The following is a 19,816-nucleotide window of genomic DNA, read 5'->3' as shown; positions in this document are numbered from 1 at the left end:
CGGATTTGAAAAAAAATTCAAACCGATCGGATGATGTAATGACCAAACCGAAGGAATTGGATCGGATGATTTTTTGCTTCAAAACCGATCCAATCCAGACCGCGAACACCCCTACTTAAAACTGCAAAATCTATCCATGTTAGTTTTTCGTTGTAAAATTTCTTAATCATCAATATTTTTGGACAAAGAGCGTGATCGCATAATGTTGTTTAGTTTAGAGTATATATATTGTAGATGCAGCGGAACCACATTACTAAATAGGATTTGTATCTATGTATGATTGTTCCACGTATGTTACATTCATATACTCTAGCCTTTTATTTATTGATCGGTTCTATTAATAAATAGCAAAATGTAAATGAATTATTATGAATCGTTTATCTGGCTTGTTTTAAGTCATGACTTTTGCATGTTAAACAAAACTGTAGTATTGATAACTTTTAAAAGAGAGAAAAGAACATTGTTGCATTTGCTGGTACATCACTCAGGCCCACCACGTGTTACTCCTTTAAGGAAGGAAGCACTTTTGGTGAGCTCACGCACTGGCTTGTTTGTGTATCTGATGAAATTATAGGCCCATGTACCAGCCACAGCACCCACAATGGGTGAGACCAAGTATATCCATATTCCTCTATATTCATTGTGCACAATAGCAGGCCCCAAGCTTCTTGCTGGATTCATTGATGCTCCAGTGATTGGCCTGTCACATATTATTCACGCACAAATGAGTTCTAAGTTTGGGCATGCTTCAAAAAGGTGTAATATTTTGATTTTATTGAATAACAGTAATCTAAACTGGTATATTAAGTTAAGTTTTAGGAGGAGTTAATACCCTGCAAACATCACATTTAGGAGTACCGTTGACCCAACTGCAAGCCCAACCAACTCACCAATCTGCAGGATTTAAAAATAAAATGAATAAGCCAAAGCTATGAAATAGGGTCGAAAATTATTCAAATATAGATTTTGATACGCGTGAAATGCGCCTTGTGATGTAAATTTCTAGCATTCATTCCAAGTGATTCAAAATGTTACAAATATGTTTATGGGAGTTATTAATTTCATGTTGCTTGAGATAGGTTTCTTATGTGTGTGAGATAAATATGTGGGGTCCAAACTTTAAAACAAAAAGAAAAAAAAAATGGAAAAAGCTGGCACAAAATTCAATGAGTGTATAAAATGAGATAGTTATCTCCAACGGAATGAGAAAAATATTTTCCTATATTTATGCCGTTGGTCAATTTAAATAACCAGTTTTTTATGTCAAAGGTAAGAGAATTTTTCTAGGTCATTTGCCAACCCCCATATGCTAAACAAGTCTTAATCAAAATGTTCAATAGAAAATATGACAGCAAACAAGTAAGAATTTTTATTACCGCTCTGTTATCGGTGGCAACTCCAGAAATGATGAACATTAGATAGAAAGTGATAATGAATTCGACCACAAAAGCTTGCAGGTTAGATCCAGCGGGAAGTGTTCCAGCAAAATGGTCATCCTTTCCACTGAATATAAGTCTTAGTGTTCCACTTGCAAGTGTGGATCCAACCACCTGAGCTACTATATATGCTGGCACCTGCAACACCAAATGAAGGAAAATTCAATACTTTAAGAAAAACTGAGACATTTAAGTGTTTTATTTGGATACGAATTATGGTTAATTTGGTTCACCTGCTTCCAAGGAAATCTTTTGGTGGAAGCATGAGCAAGTGTGACAGCTGGGTTGAAATGAGCACCAGAGATGTGTCCAACTGAATAAACCAATACCATAACAGCGAGTCCCCAAACAATAGAAATCCCAGGAAGAGTCACCACCTTGTCGTTGTTAAGGTTCACAACCACCGAAGCACATCCTGCAAATATCAAGAAGTACGTCCCCATCACCTCTGTCACCACCTACATTCAATAGGGATGATCAAAATCATTAGTTTTGGTATTCTAATCAAATTTCCAAGCTCAATATAATCGATAAATTTATTCGAAAAGAGACTATACTGTTCGGGGATTATAAAAGCAACAAAAAAGTTTGGAATTTTATCAGGGACAACAATTCATTTTTTAAAACCCATATGGGTTGGGAAACACAGCATTTGAATGATTTTTGGGTAGAGAAGAAACCACTTTTTGTATTATAAAAGAAAAGATTAGGAGAGACACCTTCTGCAAAAATGGCACACAATCTTCTTCGATGCCGTCACACTTTTTGGAGGCATCACCGTTTACATTTAAAACCACTTCGTTGTTTCCATTGCTTGATGAATTATCAGCCATCACCGACGGAGAATATGGAAAAAAGCTAAGAAATGAAGTGAGATGAATGTTCTACTTTGTCAAAGGGATGCAATGTTTTTGTATCCGAGACAAAAAGTGATGAAGAACCGAGCGGGCAATTACTCCAATTTATGGGACCCCAAAGTCCTAAAAGAGGAAGAGACAGGCCACAGGGGACTTGTTAGTTAGAGAGATTAAGAGATTGGACTTTTTCAATTTTTTTCAAAGATGACAACCACTTCAACGTGTCAATATATTTTTGGGTACCTACTCCTTTTCAATATCTTACTTTTTAGCAAGTAAACTCCCTTATGCTCTACCCCTTATCGTAACTTTTGGATAAAATCATTGTCTTGCATATATAGGATGTATCGATGGAAACAGTGAAATTTGTAACTTGTGAGATGTGATCTAAGAAAAGCATTTGAAAGCTTGTCCAACTACCCAATGGAAATGCAGAAAGGAGCATGAATGGCACTCAACATTAATTATTTTTGGGTAATATCTGCTGTTTTGTCGAATGTATAATAATATGAGGTTGCCACGGTAAAGTTTTGAATTGGAAAACGGGGTTGGCAAAGCAAAATTGAAATGAAAGCAGACTAGGCTTTGAATAGTTTTGGTTAATGGTAAAAACTGAAACAAGATGATCTGAAATAGATAATGACTCTAATTTGAGTACATGCAACAACTCTAATTTTATGTCATTTTTTTTGTAGTTAATTTGCCATACTTTTCTTTGATAAATCAAATCCCTTGAGAAGATATATAAACAGAAAAGAATGTTGACGGTAGAAATATCTTTTAAGTTTGCAAATAATTGTCATTTACATATTACTCCTTTTTTGGGAAACATTTACGTATTACGCTTATTTAATTAAAAGGATAGCTTACCTTAGTCTTCGAACAAATATGTGCAACAACTTTGAAATCGTTGAAGCTCGTTCCTCTTAAATATGACCCATCGGAACAAAATATTACATCAGCAAAAGTTAAAAACTTAAGCCAATGAACAGCTAATTATTTTTAATAAAAAAGTGAAATAAAATTAGTTAGAAATTAAGAAGATAAGATTGTTTACTATTAATGTTATACCTTCATGTTAAATTTTCATAAACTGTTTTAATTACTTCAAATAATAAGCATTGATATACAAAAGTAAAAAAAATTCTAATATTTTTAAAATTTATAAGTTATTTAATAATTTATTTTAAAATCATTTAGAGGATTATAAAAATTATGTTGTTTATATATATAATAACCCTCACTAGTAGTTGTGGATTTAATATTGAAGAACAATTATAAAGAAAGTAAAAGAAAAAGAAATAAAGTCACTTTTGGTGAAAAAATAGTTAAAATGACAGTTGAAAGGTAAAAATGCAGGTAAACAAAGTTACCCAAAAAGTGAAAGTAAAGTTAGAAACATGACTAGAAAAATATTCTAGTTCATTGGGTATAGTTTGGTAATGAATGAAGGTGATTAGATAGATAAGTCTTTACCCATTTAAATTTCACTTAAGCATGTAAGTGAAATATATATATAAGCTTTCGTATTCTTCTTCAACTTCACCATCGACAGAGAACAAAAATGGAAAAGAGAGGTTTTGAGTAAAATAACGTTCATATAGAGAGCTAGAGATCTCCAAATCACTCCGTTCCAAAGTCAAACTTGTGAAAAATTTTGAGATGAACACATTGGTACCTATATTTTCATGTGGGGTTCACTCTAGAGAGAGATCTTCTTCCTCTAAGAATTCAAATTTCATGGAAAATAGGGGTTTTGATGGAGCTTGAGGCCATGGGAGCTTGAAGTAAGCTTTCCCCTTCGTTCTAGGTAAGTTTATGTTAAGAAATCCTAGTTTTCTTTGAGTTTTGAGGAAGATTGAATTTAAGTTTCCATTTTGAAAGTTTGGTTTGATTGAGAATGTTAGAGCTTGATTGAGGCTTAGCTCATGTTGAGAAAAATGTTTAGATGAGGATTTTAACGGTGAAAATGTATTCGGAAAAATTAAACATACCGTATTTTTGAATAGTGTCGTATACATGAATAGTGACGTATACATGAATAGTACTGTAGAAATGAACAGTATTGTATGTATGTATTGATGATGGATACTAATGGAAATGTGTTCCTTGGTTATAGTGTAAGATCAAGTGGACTTGTGGAGCAAGAGCAAGGACATTGTGAAAGGCTCTTAATTACTTGAGATTGAGGTAAGTATCAAACAATGGTTTGTTGTGAAACTTATATGAAATGGATATATGTTTAATTGTGATAAATTTACCATGGATAGGTGTGTTGGTCATTTGTTGAGCATTTTGTTGGCTTGTGGACACTTTGGCGTGGAAGAGGCTAGAAAAAAAGCTATTTCAGGTAAGCTTTCGGTCTTCCCACGAGGAATTGTGTTCAAACACCAATATACCATAGAAAACTAATTTGAATCAAATAAGAGTTTGTAAAAATCATGAATAATTTGTCACCAGAAAATTGATTGTAAGTAATTTGACACAAAGTAAATATGGATTAGGAATTAATAAAACAACAAGTAGTCAGACCCATGTAAAAATTGATCATATGATGAATTCCTTTCCATGTGATGTTAATCAACCTTTTACTTATCATCAAGATGTAATCCCTTACTACCCTGATAGATACATTAATCAGAAACCCCAATCCCTTGGTGATCTCTTTCTTAATACATGCATGAAATACTAAAGTTTTAAGATTACATCAGAATTCTAGCATCAATCCCTTGAGTACTAGAATTCTGATGTTGAGATTATCAAATACAGAAGTCATATAAACATCCCTGTTCTATACTACTTCCTTGATAGAAATAATTAACTCAGAAAATCTCAAATCAACACATGAAAAATACTTCATCATATTAATCAAATCAACATAATATTATCATGGAGTTCCATTGCATTCAGACTACAAAGACTCTACTCAGACATGACTAAAGAATAGATAAGAGAAGAAGAAGCAAACTTCATTTCCATGTTGAAAGTCTTCAATCTCCAAACTATTACAAAGAAATCCTAATACAAAAACTAAAACTAAAAGAATTTAGAGAGAAGTCAGACTAAAGTTTAAGAGAGAGAGAAAGTTCAGATCCCTCAGATCCAGAGCTTTTTCTAAGTGTCAAGGCTTTGCCTTATATAGTGTTACAATTAAAAACAGAAAACTGATGTGGGCGCTAAAACGTCCATAAGTGACCGTTTTAGCGTCCATGCTTTACGTATGCTCAACTGCTTTTAACTGATTTCAACGCTAAAACGTTAAGGAATGACCGTTTTAGCGTCCAAACTTGGTGAATGCTCAACTGACTTTAACTGACTCCAACGCTAAAACTCTTGATTTGGACGTTTTAGCGGTGAAGACCAGAATCCTTTTTCCACTTTAGGGCGCTAAAACGCTTATTGCAGGCCGTTTTAGCGCCCAAGACCAGCAATTTTCCATCTTCTAAGTGCAGCAGCGCGCTAAAACGCTCTGTGTGGGCGTTTTAGCGCTCATCACCAGCAAGTTTTGGCCTCTTCCTGTAGCAGGGCGCTAAAACGCTCAGTGTGGACGTTTTAGCGCTCAACACTTAGGCAATTTTTCTCCTCTTGAGCTCCAGAATCTTCTTCCTTCTCCAGTTGTCTTTCAAGCTTGCTTTTCCTACAAGAATCATACAAATTTCCAATAAAGCTCTTGAACTTGTAATTGAGGACATCTTAGGACATTAACCTTGTTTTTCATCATTTAATCACACAATTTGATCCTAATTCCTGCTAAAAACCATGATGAACTAAGGGTTCATCACAATTCCCAGATTTGAATATTGCTGTCCTCAGCAATAACTTTAAAGACAGAGAAAGACTTGAGATTCTTTACACATGAAATTTATGAGGTTGGATTGAAATATGACAGATCAACTTTCCAAGATACAATCTAACAACCCAGCAATCTATCTTTTACTATGACTTGCTTAACCTCATCACAATGACTTTCAACAGATCAGTAAGATGAAATGCAGAGACCTTCAACACAAACACCCCCTCACTTGGAACTTCTCAAAAATTGTGAGAATAAACTCTCTTGCACTCTAGTGTCTAAGGGTGTACTCATCACTCAATCTCCACTGCACTCAAACTACTATAAGCTTGCCCATCTTCTCACTTTCCATAGTGACAGTGATTCATAAGCAGAACAAAAGAGGCTTTGGTGGTATGACTTGACTAGGAATAGGATTCTGTATAGAAGAAGGAAAAATGGCTTGGCACGTAGTTGGCTAAAGGTAGGATTTGATGTTGCAGAAGGTTAGATAGATGAATCAGATTCAGATAAGAGGAGGATCACTATTGAATTTATCTATGTACTCCTTAATCCTTCTCATTCTCTTCTTCCTTTTCATTTACTCTTTTCACCACCTTTTCTACAACTTTTCTTTTTCTTGAACTTCCTTCCTCCTTTTCTTCCAACTTTCAACACTTTGTGTTGTTTTGATTTCCCTTTTTCCTCATTTCCTTTTTCTTTTCCTTTTCCAAACCAAGCACTTTGTGCCTTTACTTCTTTTTTTCTTTTTCATTCTTCTTTTTCTCCAAATTTCCAACACTTAACACTTAATATTTTTGTTCATTGCAGAAACACCTTTCTCCAACAGAGCTTTCCTCCTTACCCCTTATCTGAACACATAATCTGAAAATTTAGGATCTGGAATAAGTGCAGGGCTCTTAGTTTTATCACAAAAAGTTTGGCTTAAGGCTTCCATGCAATAGGAGAATTTGGTTCAAAAGAAAAATGCCTCTATAAACTCTACTTTACAAACCATGAACTATTTCAAGTTAGAAACAGGGCAAGTTCTAGAGTTACTCATACAGTGAAGTGCTCTCTGAACAAAAAAAATTCTGTATAGGCTCTATGTCTCACAGTTCAGAGTGCATGCTTGAATTCCTCTATATACATCAAACTGATCTCTCTACTCCTCACATAGCATGAGTCATGCAAACATATCATTTAGCACACATGCAAGGATTTCAAATTGCATCAAAAAAATTTGATCAATCATGTAAAACTTTGATCATCCTATCCTCATAAAATTCACATCATCTCAACTCTAAATCCAACCTTTGTACATATACAACACTACCTAAACTACCTAAAACTACATTCACAAGAATTTAAAAGAAAGGATTGAGATGTTTCCCTGTTTGTGGCTCATCAACTGTGTGTCATCATCAACTGTGTGATACCACCATAATCATGTCATTCATTCACACCCCATTCCCAGATTTAAACGTTGCTGTCCCCAGCAACTAATTTAAATCTAAAAAGCAGTTGACAAGTTCTGAAACACATTCACATATCAACAAATAGCATCAGTACTATTTCAAAAGTGCATCATTCAAACAGAGAATCTCAATGTACTAACAAATGTACAAAATTAAAAATAATACCACAGGTAACTAAAAGTATCCAAAATAAAACCATAAAAACAGAAAATGTGTAAAAACAAAATGAGGAGTCTAGTCAGTAGACTCTTCATCATCACTAAACACCAAATATGAGCCTGGATCAGCAGTAGGCAAGGGGTTGTACTCAGGATCAATACCCCTGTCCTCATCCATAGCACCAGTATCAGCAGCAGCAGCAGTGGTCTCTGTGGTAGTAGCATCAACACCAGGCTGTCTCTCTGAAGTGTGTGCAGCATGGGAAGATGTAGCACCATCAGCAGGCGCAGCTCCATCCACATGATCAGCATAGTGAGTCCGGGCCATTGCCTCAAAGGCTTCCTCCTCATCAGAATGAGGGTATACAGCAGGCTGGTAATCAATAACATCTAAGCCCTGAGCCTCACATATAGATTTCATCATCGTCACCATATATGTCTGAAATGAGTGCTGGCTGGACTGCATAAACCGGAGACGCCTGCGCAAATGTCTCATACGGAAGTCAGTATTCACCGTCCATTGCTCCCCTGACCGTAGCCTCTCTTCTAATTCATCATCACTCTGAGCTGTAGATTTCCTACCAGGAGTCAATCCTGTGGCCTCCCCTCCTCCTATCTTCAATTGCTTTGTTATCATTGCGGCATCAATTGTAGGGTGCAATTTAGTTGGTGCCCCATTATCAGTAACATCTACACCAGCTTTCTGACAAAGCAACTGAATCAAGGAACAGTGACCCAAAGCAGCAGAGTCACTGTCAGAGTGAGCCATATCATAAATGTTGTCCTGAAGAAGAATAGGAAGTTCCACCTTCGCCTTTGTCATGATAGTGTGAATCAGGACAGCTCTCTTCAGGATGACCTCTGCCTGGTTGGAAGAGGGCATGACATTTGAGATTACAAAGTGAAACCAGACTCTAGCCTCACCATTTAAATGCCTCAACCAAATCAACTTAGGAGCAACCTTATCCTTGGTTAACTCCCAAGTTTCACCAGGTTTGGCTATAGTCTGCAAAATAGGCTCAGCTGCCCCCATCTTGGTCCAGGTTTCAAAGTCTGGGTCACTCCTCCTTGGTGGAATTTCAATTCTGCCAGTTCTTCCTGAACTCACAACTGGCATTATTGATATAGTCACAAAACCTTATCTTCAGCAGCTTTTGGATGGTGTGAGCATCGTACTTCACTTTCTTTCCCCTCACCCAGCTAGTGAAGGTCCTCTGGCCTCCTTGATCTCCATTAAACGCATTAGCAAAGAATTCCCTTGCTATGTTAGGGCTGCTATCACCCAATATTCTTCCAAAAGTTGCCCAATCCCTGGTCTTCAGCTGAGACTGAAACTGAGGATATTCATCCTTTTCTAGAACGAATTTTCTTTCTCTCACAAATGGCCTCTTGGAAGTCTTGTCAGTATAACGTTTCTCATGTTCCTCACTCTTCCAAAAGTGAGCATCAAATTGTGGGGTAGGCTCAGCCTCAATATCTCCTCCTTGATTCACTCGGGCTCGCTTCTTATATCTCTTCTTCCCCTGTGTAGAGGGAGCTGGTTGAGAAGGAGAAGACATTGTGCCTACACAACAAGAGAAAATCAGTCCAAATGTCAAACAATTACATATCATGAATCCAATTCCACAATTCCCAGATTTAGAACTCTTGTAGTGGGGAATTTGGATCAAAACATGTATGAATTACAACCCCACAATGCCATAATGTAGACCCTCAATTTTGTATGAAACAGGGCCTGGGCGCTAAAACGGTCACACTGAGCGTTTTAGCGTCCTGGCCTTAAACGTGTGTAAAAACTGGACGGGCGCTAAAACGTTGAAACCAAACGTTTTAGCGCCAGGCCAATTTTTGGGTCAGGCATTTCCACGAACACCTTGTGTGTGTGTGTGTTGCATATATGAATTATCAACATGAGGAAATTTCTTCTAAACCCCAAACAGTTGGAAACAACAGCATGATTCAAACATGAACATATAGTGACAATCTAATCATAGAATTATAACATGTTCATGAATCAAACTAGGAACTCCCATGGTTGTGAAGTAAACCCTAAGGCAATCCAAATTGAAAAGATGAAGAGAAGTGGATGAGTACCTGAAATGGGAGTGGATGAGATGCGATGAAAGAGTGTAGCAAGAACTCAAGATGCAGGGAGAGAGAGAGATGGAGACGTAACAAGAACTCAGAAATACTGTGAATGAAAGAAGTGAGAGGGAAACCGTGTTTTATGAATAAGTGACGGGGCGCTAAAACGTTGGCTGACCAGCGCTTTAGCGTCCTTGTCCAGAGAAAAATGCACACTTTGTGCAGCACAGCGCTAAAACGGTCAGAATTAGCGCTTTAGCGCGGTTGGCCAGAGTGCCTGTATTGGTGTTGTTGGTGAACGCTAAAACGCTCATAGTGAACGTCTTAGCGCGCACAACCAGAGAGTTTCATAATGATGCAACTCTAGGGACGCTAAAACAGTCAGAGTTAACGTTTTAGCGCCCAGCACATAGCAAAAATTTCTCTTTGATTTTTCAAATTTTTTTTCCCTTTTTACTTCTTCATCTTATGGATATGGTATGAACATGGAATTACATACCTAGTACAGTGGGTTGCCTCCCACTCAGCGCTTGTTTAACGTCACGAGCCTGACGGGTATGATCTATTTTACCTCTAATAGAGCAACTGTCAGTAGTTGCCTATCCACAGCACTTCCAACATATAACTTCAATCGTTGACCATTGACTGTAAAACTTCTGTCCGAATCCAAAGAACTGATTTCTACAGCCCCATATGGTTTCATGTCTTTTACCACAAACGGTCCAGACCATCTAGACTTTAACTTCCCTGGAAACAGCTTCAACCTGGAATTGAACAGAAGTACTTGATCCCCCACCTTGAAGTCTCTAGGTGTGATCTTCCTATCATGCCATAGCTTTGTCTTTTCCTTATACAAACTGGCACTTTCATAAGCAGACAAACGAAACTCATCCAATTCATCCAGCTGTAATAATCTTTTCTGTCCTGCTGCTTTGGAATCAAAATTCAGATATCTCACAGCCCACAAAGCCTTGTGCTCCAATCCAACTGGCAAATGGCATGCTTTTCCAAACAGCAACTGAAATGGAGACATCCCAATAGGAGTTTTGAAAGCGGTCCTATACGCCCATAAAGTGTCATCAAGTTTCTTGGACCACTGGGTCCTAGCATTCCCAACAGTCTTCTCCAATATTCTCTTCAATTCCCTGTTGGAAATCTCAACCTGACCACAAGTCTGTGGGTGGTATGGAGTGCTTATTTTGTGCCTCACTCCATACTTAGCCAAGGCATACTCCACCATCCTATTATCAAAATGAGTGCCCCCATCACTAATGATAGCTCTAGGGACTCCAAATCTTGAAAATATATTCTTTCTCAGAAAAGCAATCACCACCCTGGAATCATTGGTTGGTGTAGCTATGGCCTCAACCCATTTGGAAACATAATCAACTGCCACCAATATGTACTTGTTAGAGTAGGAAGAAGGGAAAGGTCCCATAAAATCCATACCCCAAACATCAAAGATCTCCACTTCCTGGATATTGTTCAACGGCATTTCATGTCGCCTAGAAATATTCCCAGTTCTCTGACAGTTGTCACATGCCTCCACAAACTTCTTTGCATCCTTGTATAAAGTGGGCCAGTAGAAGCCACTCAACAATACTTTTGCTGCAGTTCTCTCACCTGCAAAATGTCCACCATATGCAGAACCATGACAATGCCACAACACATCCTTCTGTTCTTCCTCTGGAATACACCGTCGGATCACACTATCTGAACATCTATAGAAAAGATATGGCTCATCCCAAATGTATCTCTTAACATCATGCAGAAATTTCTTCCTCTGTTGCCATGTTAAATCCTTAGGCATCAATCCAGCAGCTTTATAGTTGGCGAAATCAGCAAACCATGGTGGGGTACTGATAGATAAGACTTTATCCCTAACCATCTCTGTGACAGCACATATTGCCAAAACATGTTCATCAGGAAACTCTTCTCTGATCACTACTTCCGGTCCTTCTTGAAGCTCTTTTTCTGTAATCCTGGATAAGTGATCAGCCACCAAGTTTTCAACTCCCTTTTTGTCCTTGATCTCTACCTCAAACTCTTGCAACAGTAACATCCAGCGGAGCAACCTGGGTTTAGCATCCTGCTTGCTTAACAAATACTTTAAAGCTGCATGGTCAGTGTAAACAATAACTTTTGATCCTAACAGATATGGCCTGAATTTGTCAAATGCATACACAATAGCCAGTAATTCTTTTTCTGTAGTAGCATAATTCTTTTGTGCATCATTTAAGATCTTACTGGCATAGTAAATGACATGCAACAATTTATTCACTCTTTGGCCTAATACCACTCCTACAGCATAGTCACTGGCATCACACATTAATTCAAATGGTAATGAGAAATCAGGTGCCATCATGATAGGTGCAGTGGTCAACTTTTCTTTTAAAACATGAAATGCATGCAAACATTCATCATCAAACAGGAACTCTTGGTCCTTGACCAATAACTTGCATAAGGGCTTGGCAATTTTTGAAAAAAATTTTATGAACCGCCTATAAAATCCTGCATGACCAAGAAAACTCCTCACACCCTTAACATTTACAGGTGGAGGAAGTTTCTCTATCACAGAAATTTTTGCCCTATCCACTTCAATTCCATTCCTAGACACCTTGTGTCCAAGAACTATACCTTCTGTCACCATAAAGTGACACTTCTCCCAGTTCAAAACCAAATTACAGTCTTGACATCTTTTCAAAACAGAATCTAAATTCCCTAGACATACATCAAAATCAGAACCAAATACAGAAAAATCATCCATAAAAATTTCTATGCATTCTTCTATCATATCAGAAAAAATGGAAAGCATGCACCTTTGAAAAGTGGCAGGAGCATTGCATAAACCGAAAGGCATCCTCCGGTATGCGAATATTCCATATGGACATGTAAAAGCAGTCTTCTCCTGATCCTCTGGTGCCACAGCTATCTGATTGTACCCTGAATAACCATCCAAGAAGCAATAGAAAGCATGTCCTGCCAACCTCTCTAGCATCTGATCCAAGAAAGGAAGTGGAAAATGATCCTTCCTGGTTGCCTTATTCAGCCTCCGGTAATCAATGCACATTCTCCAGCCAGTGATTGTCCTTGTGGGAATCAACTCATTATTCTCATTTTTCACCACAGTCATCCCCCCTTTCTTGGGCACGGTCTGCACAGGACTCACCCAAGCACTGTCTGAAATAGGGTAAATCATCCCAGCATCAAGCAACTTCACCACCTCCTTCCTCACTACTTCCTTCATAGTGGGGTTGAGTCTCCTCTGTGGTTGCCTTACTGGTTTGACCTCTTCCTCCATCAATATTTTGTGGGTGCAAAAGGAAGGATTAATACCCTTAAGATCTGAAAACTGCCATCCAATAGCCATTTTATTCTTCTTGAGTACCTTAATCAACTTCCCTTCTTCCTCATCAGACAACATTGCATTAATGATTGCTGGATATGTTTGATCATCCCCAAGGAACACATACTTCAAATGTGAAGGTAATTCTTTAAGTTCTACCTTAGGTGCTCCTTTTGGAATGTCATCAATCTTCTTCTCAAGCTCTTCCACTTCTGGCTCTTCTTGGTAATCTTCTGTACCTGTCTCTTCTTCTGATCTTTTTCCTCAACTGGGAATTCTTCTTCTTTATTCACTTCTTCCACAACCTCCTGTATCACATCCAATCTAAAACAATCCTCCACATCAACAGGGTGCTTGATGGTTTCAAATACATCAATTGTGACTGTTTCCTCATCCACCCTTAGCAACAACTTTCCTTGTTCAACATCTATCAAAGATCTTGCAGTTGCTAAAAAGGGTCTTCCTAACAATAGAGGACTTTCTGTATCCTCTTCCTCCATGTCAAGAATCACAAAATCCACTGGAAAAATAAACTTGTCTACCTTGACCAAGACATCTTCAACCACACCTTCAGGCCTCTTGATAGATCTATCTGCAAGATGCAGAATAAGATTGGTCTCCTTCAAAGTGTTGATTCCCAAAGCTCTACATACTGTCAACGGCATCAAGTTTATACTGGCTCCCAAATCGCACAATGCCTTTCCCACCTCCACATCTCCTATAGCAATAGAGATACTGAAGCTTCCAGGATCTTTCATTTTTGTTGGAAGCTTCTTCTGGATTAGGGCACTACACTCTGCTGTTAGGGCCACTGTCTCACCATCAGTTAATTTCCTCTTCTTAGTAAGAAGATCCTTCATGAACTTTGCATAGTGAGGCATATTTTCCAGTGCTTCAGAAAATGGTATGTTAATTTGTAAATTTTTGAAGATATCCAGAAATCTTGCATAGTGCTGTTTCTGAATCTCTTGCTTCAACCTCTGAGGGTAGGGAACTTTAGCATAGGGAGATAAAATAACTGGCTGTTCTTTCTTGTCAGCCATCTTCTTCTTTTCCCACTTCATCATCTTTTGTGGGGAAGCATTTTTACCAACTTCTACCTCTCCTTCATTCTTATTGTCCTTCCCTTCCTCTTCTTTATCATTCCAACTATAACATCTCTAACAACTACTTCCTTCTCACTTTTCTCATTTCTCATCTTCTCTACTTCATCATCAGAGACTACATCTTCAACCACAACCTCTTCTTCATTCTTTTTATTTTCCACATTCTTTTTCACTGGTTGAAGTACCAACCCACTTCTTGTCATAATTGCTTTACAGTGCTCCTTAGGATTCACTAGTGTATCACTTGGAAATTTCCCTTGTGGTCTCTCTGATATCTGTCTTGATAATTGACCAATCTGGGTCTCCAAATTTCTGATTGATGCTTCCTGATTTCTGAAAGAAGTTCTGGTCTCCTGCATGAATGCAGTTGTCTCTTCCCTGAATGAATTAGACCCCTGGATATAATCCTGAGTTGTCTTAGATAACTGAGCAAACGCTTTCTCCCATGCAGCAGGATCACTTGACTGCTCCTTCATATGTGGTGGTGGAGGATGTAATGGTGGATTCAATTGATGGTTGGAACTATAGCTGAATCCTGGGTGTTGATTCTTGTTCTTCCATGGTGGCATATAAACATTCCTTCCCTGATTGTTGTAGTTCCTTTGATTATTCTGATCATACCACACTCCATTCACCTCTGCTTGTTCTGGTGATCCCCCATAATCACACTCCTCTGTCACATGGCCTTTGCCACAGATAGCACATACACTTTTGGTTTCCACAGAAGCTACCTTTTGTGAAGAGAGTTGCTTAATAAGGGTATCTAATTGTTGCTGCTGTTGTCTCTGTGTCTGCATCAGTTGATCATTCCTTGCCAACAGAGCATCATACCCATCCAACCTGATGACTCCTGTCCTTCTGTCAGCCACTAGGGCATTATCAAATTCTTGAGATGCCAATGACTCAAAGATATCCAAGGCTTCTTGAGGGGTCTTGGTAGTCAATGATCCACCAGCAGTGGCATGCACCAAGGTTCTAGTGTTAGTGGTCATTCCTTGCAGGAAGATTGCTGCTTGTTGCCATGCCTCAATTCCATGCTGTGGACATTTCCTCAACAAAGTCTTGAATCTCTCCCAAGCCTCATAAATGGATTCTGACTCTTTCTGCTTAAAGCTTGTAATCTCATCCTTCAACTTGGCCCTCTTGGATGCTGAGAAAAACCTCTGCAAGAACTTGGTTTGCAGATCATCCCAAGTTGTTATACTTCCTTGTGGCAATGATTGCAGCCATCTCCTTGCATCATCCGTCAGTGAATGAGTGAATAGTCTCAACAGAATTGCATCTCTTGTGACACCATTTATCTTCACAGTATCACTCAACAATAGAAAGTTCTCTATGTGCAAGTAAGGGTCCTCTGCACTGGTTCCAGCAAACTGATCCTTCTGCACCAAATGTATCAAAGCAGGCTTCAATTCAAAGTTGTTGGGCTCCACTGTTGGGCGCACAACACTCCCAATTGGAGGAATCACTGCAGGAGTCATGTACTCTCCCAGTGTCCTCTGTGGTGGTGGTGGTCTGTGATTCTCTGCCATTATCTCTTCCTGATTAACCGTACTTGATTCACCAATTTCTTGCAACTGTCTCCTTTGCCTGGCTGCCCTTTTGTGCTTCCTCAATGTCCTTTCTAATTCTGGATCATACAACAACAAATTCGGATCAAGTGTACCTCGCATATACCAGAATCAAAATTGACCAGAAACTTAACATAAACTAAAATACTGAAAATAAAAGGATTCAATCTCAGAATTCTATGGTATCAGTTAGTGTTGAAAAACAAATTCCCCGGCAACGGCGCCAAAAACTTGTTGGACGTTTAGCAAGTGCACTAGTCGTACAAGTAATAAAATGATGAGTAAAGATCGTTCCCACGAGGAATTGTGTTCAAACACCAATAAACCATAGAAAACTAATTTGAATCAGATAAGAGTTTGTAAAAATCATGAATAATTTGTCACCAGAAAATTGATTGTAAGTAATTTGACACAAAGTAAATATGGATTAGGAATTAATAAAACAACAAGTAGTCAGAAAACAACTTTCCTCCATAATAACCCATGTAAAAACTGATCATATGATGAATTCCTTTCCATGTGATGTTAATCAACCTTTTACTTATCATCAAGATGTAATCCCTTACTACCCTGATAGATACATTAATCAGAAACCCCAATCCCTTGGTGATCTCTTTCTTAATACATGCATGAAATACTAAAGTCTTAAGATTACATCAGAACTCTAGCATCAATCCCTTGAGTACTAGAATTTTGATGTTGAGATTATCAAATACATAAGTCATATAAACACCCCTGTTCTATATTACTTCCTTGATAGAAATAATTAAATCAGAAAATCTCAAATCAACACATGAAAAATACTTCATCATATTAATCAAATCAACATAATATTATCATGGAGTTCTATTGCATTCAGACTACAAAGACTCTACTCAGACATGACTAAGGAATAAATAAGAGAAGAAGAAGCAAACTTCATTTCCATGTTGAAAGTCTTCAATCTCCAAACTATTACAAAGAAATCCTAATACAAAAACTAAACACTAAGAGAATTTAGAGAGAAGTCAGACTAAAGTTTAAGAGAGAGAGAGAGTTCAGATCCCTCAGATCCAGATCTCTCTAAGTGTCAAGGCTTTGCCTTATATAGTGTTACAATTAAAAACAGAAAACTGATGTGGGCGCTAAAACGTCCATAAGTGACCATTTTAGCGTCCATGCTTTACGTATGCTCAACTGCTTTTAACTGATTCAAACGCTAAAACGTTAAGGAATGACCGTTTTAGCGTCCAAACTTGGTGAATGCTCAACTGACTTTAACTGACTCCAACACTAAAACTCTTGATTTGGACGTTTTAGCGGTGAAGACCAGAATCCTTTTTCCACTTTAGCGCGCTAAAACGCTTATTGCAGGCCATTTTAGCGCCCAAGACCAGCAATTTTCCATCTTCTAAGTGCAGCAGCGCGCTAAAACGCTCTGTGTGGGCGTTTTAGCGCTCATCACCAGCAAGTTTTGGCCTCTTCCTGTAGCAGGGCGCTAAAACGCTCAGTGTGGACGTTTTAACGCTCAACACTTAGGCAATTTTTCTCCCCTTGAGCTCCAGAATCTTCTTCCTTCTCCAGTTGCCTTTCAAGCTTGCTTTTCCTACAAGAATCATACAAATTTCCAATAAAACTCTTGAACTTGTAATTGAGGACATCTTAGGACATTAACCTTGTTTTTTTCATCATTTAATCACACAATTTGATCCTAATTCCTGCTAAAAACTATGATGAACTAAGGGTTCATCACCGTCAATGGCCAAAGGTTGAAGTTATATGTGGGGAATGTTGTGGATAAGCAACTACTGACAGTTGCCTTATTGGAGGTAAGATAGATCATACCCGTCAGGCTTGTGACGTTAAACAAGTGCTGAGTGAGAGGCAACCCACTGTACTAGGTATGTAATTCCATGTTCATACCATATCCATAAGATGAAGAAGTAAAGGGGAAATTTTTTTGAAAAATCAAAGAGAAATTTTTGCTATGTGCTGGGCGCTAAAACGTTAATCCTGACCGTTTTAGCGTCCCTAGAGTTCCATCATTATGAAACTCTCTAGTTGTGCGCGCTAAGACGTTCACTATGAGCGTTTTAGCGTTCACCAACAACACCAATACAGACACTCTGGCCAACCGCGCTAAAGCGCTAATTCTGACCGTTTTAGCGCTGTGCTGCACAAAGTGTGCATTTTTCTCTGGACAAGGACGCTAAAACGCTGGTCAGCCAACGTTTTAGCGCCCTGTCACTAGTTCGACATAACACGGTTTCTCCTCTCTTTTTCTTTTACATTCTTCCTTCCCTCTATTTTCCACAACTGGTTTACGCTCTCACATTTGTATCATCATTCTTCATAGTTTCCTCCACATCCTCTCATCAACATCACGGTATGTTTCTCATCTCTTTTCTCTCCATCATATATCATATCTGAATCATAGACATTATTAGGGGAATTTTCTAGGGTATTTCACATGTTGATTTCCTGCATCATTCTTAGGATTGCATGTTGATATTAGTTTTATTTGTATTATTCTACTGGTTCTATTGCCTTTGTCTGATATTTTGGGGATGAGAGAGTTCTCCAAATTTTTTTACACAACATACCCAGCGCACACACACAAGGTGTTCGTGGAAATGCCTGACCCAAAAATTGGCCTGGCACTAAAACGTTTGGTTTCAACGTTTTAGCACCCGTCCAGTTTTTACACACGTTTAAGGCTAGGACGCCAAAACGCTCAGTGTGACCGTTTTAGCGCCCAGGCCCTGTTTCATACAAAATTGAGGGTCTACATTAGGGCATTGTGGGGTTGTAATTCATACATGTTTTGATCCAAATTCCCCACTACAAGAGTTCTAAATCTGGGAATTGTGGAATTGAATTCATGATATGTAATTGTTTGACATTTGGACTGATTTTCTCTTGTTTGTGTAGGCACAATGTCTTCTTCTTCTCAACCAGCTCCCTCTACACAGGGGAAGAAGAGATATAAGAAGCGAGCCCGAGTGGATCAAGGAGGAGATATTGCGGCTGAGCCTACCCCACAATTTGATGCTCATTTCTGGAAGAGTGAGGAACATGAGAAACGTTATACTGACAAGACTTCCAAGAGGCCATTTGTGAGAGAAAGAAAATTCGTCCTGGAAAAGGATGAATATCCTCAGTTTCAGTCTCAGTTGAAGACCAGAGATTAGGTAACTTTTGGAAAAATATTGGGTGATAGCAGCCCCAACATTGCAAGGGAATTCTTTGCTAATGCGTTTAATGGAGATCAAGGAGGCAGAAGGACCTTCACTAGCTGGGTGAGGGGAAAGAAAGTGAAGTACGATGCTCACACCATCCAAAAGCTGCTGAAGATAAGGTTCTGTGACTATGTCAATAATGCCAGTTGTGAGTTCAGGAAGAACTGGCAGAAAATTGAAATTCCACCAAGGAGAAGTGATCCAGACTTTGAAACCTGGACCAAGATGGGGGCAAATGAGCCCATTTTGCAGACTATAGCCAAACCTGGTGAAACTTGGGAGCCAACCAAAGATAAGGTTGATCCTAAGTTGATTTGGTTGAGGCATTTAAATGGTGAGGCTAGAGTCTAGTTTCACTTTGTAATCTCAAATGTCATGCCCTCTTCCAACCAGGCAGAGGTCATCCTGAAGAGAGCTGTCCTGATTTACACTATCATAACCAAGGCGAAGGTGGAACTTCCTATTCTTCTTCAGGACAACATTTATGATATGGCTCACTCTGACAGTGACTCTGCTGCTTTGGGTCATTGTTCCTTGATTCAGCTGCTTTGTCAGAAAGCTGGTGTAGATGTTACTGATAATGGGGCACCAACTAAATTGCACCCTACAATTGATGCCGCAATGATAAGAAAGCAATTGAAGATAGGAGGAGGGGAGGCCACAAGATTGACCCCTGGTAGGAAGTCTACAGCTGAGAGTGATGATGAGTTAGAAGAGAGGCTACGGTCAGGGGAGCAATGGACGGTGAATACTGACTTCCATATGAGACATTTGCGCAGGCGTCTCCGG

The 19,816-nt window shown here is 38.7% G+C and overlaps 1 protein-coding gene and 1 non-coding gene across 2 annotated transcripts; one reads left to right on the top strand and one right to left on the bottom strand.

The window, feature by feature from the left end:
- Positions 1–480: 480 nt before the first annotated feature.
- LOC133315469 (aquaporin NIP1-2-like) lies at positions 481–2,269 on the bottom strand. The gene is made up of 5 exons (XM_061517095.1): positions 2,156–2,269; positions 1,670–1,894; positions 1,377–1,574; positions 833–894; positions 481–700 (listed from the first exon to the last, which is right to left on the bottom strand). Exons 1-5 carry the CDS (start codon positions 2,267–2,269, stop codon positions 481–483), a joined length of 819 nt encoding a protein of 272 aa, XP_061373079.1.
- Positions 2,270–15,267: 12,998 nt separating this feature from the next.
- Positions 15,268–15,374, top strand: LOC133315479 (small nucleolar RNA R71). Its single transcript, XR_009752095.1, has one exon. It is a non-coding gene; the product is annotated as a small nucleolar RNA R71 (small nucleolar RNA).
- Positions 15,375–19,816: the final 4,442 nt, after the last annotated feature.

This window comes from Gastrolobium bilobum, unplaced genomic scaffold (genome assembly GCF_033153095.1).
Source record: "Gastrolobium bilobum isolate Gb01-03AN ecotype WA unplaced genomic scaffold, APGP_CSIRO_Gbil_v1 utg2803, whole genome shotgun sequence".
NCBI classification, from domain to species: Eukaryota; Viridiplantae; Streptophyta; class Magnoliopsida; order Fabales; family Fabaceae; genus Gastrolobium; species Gastrolobium bilobum.
This window is presented reverse-complemented; position numbering and strand designations above follow the sequence as displayed.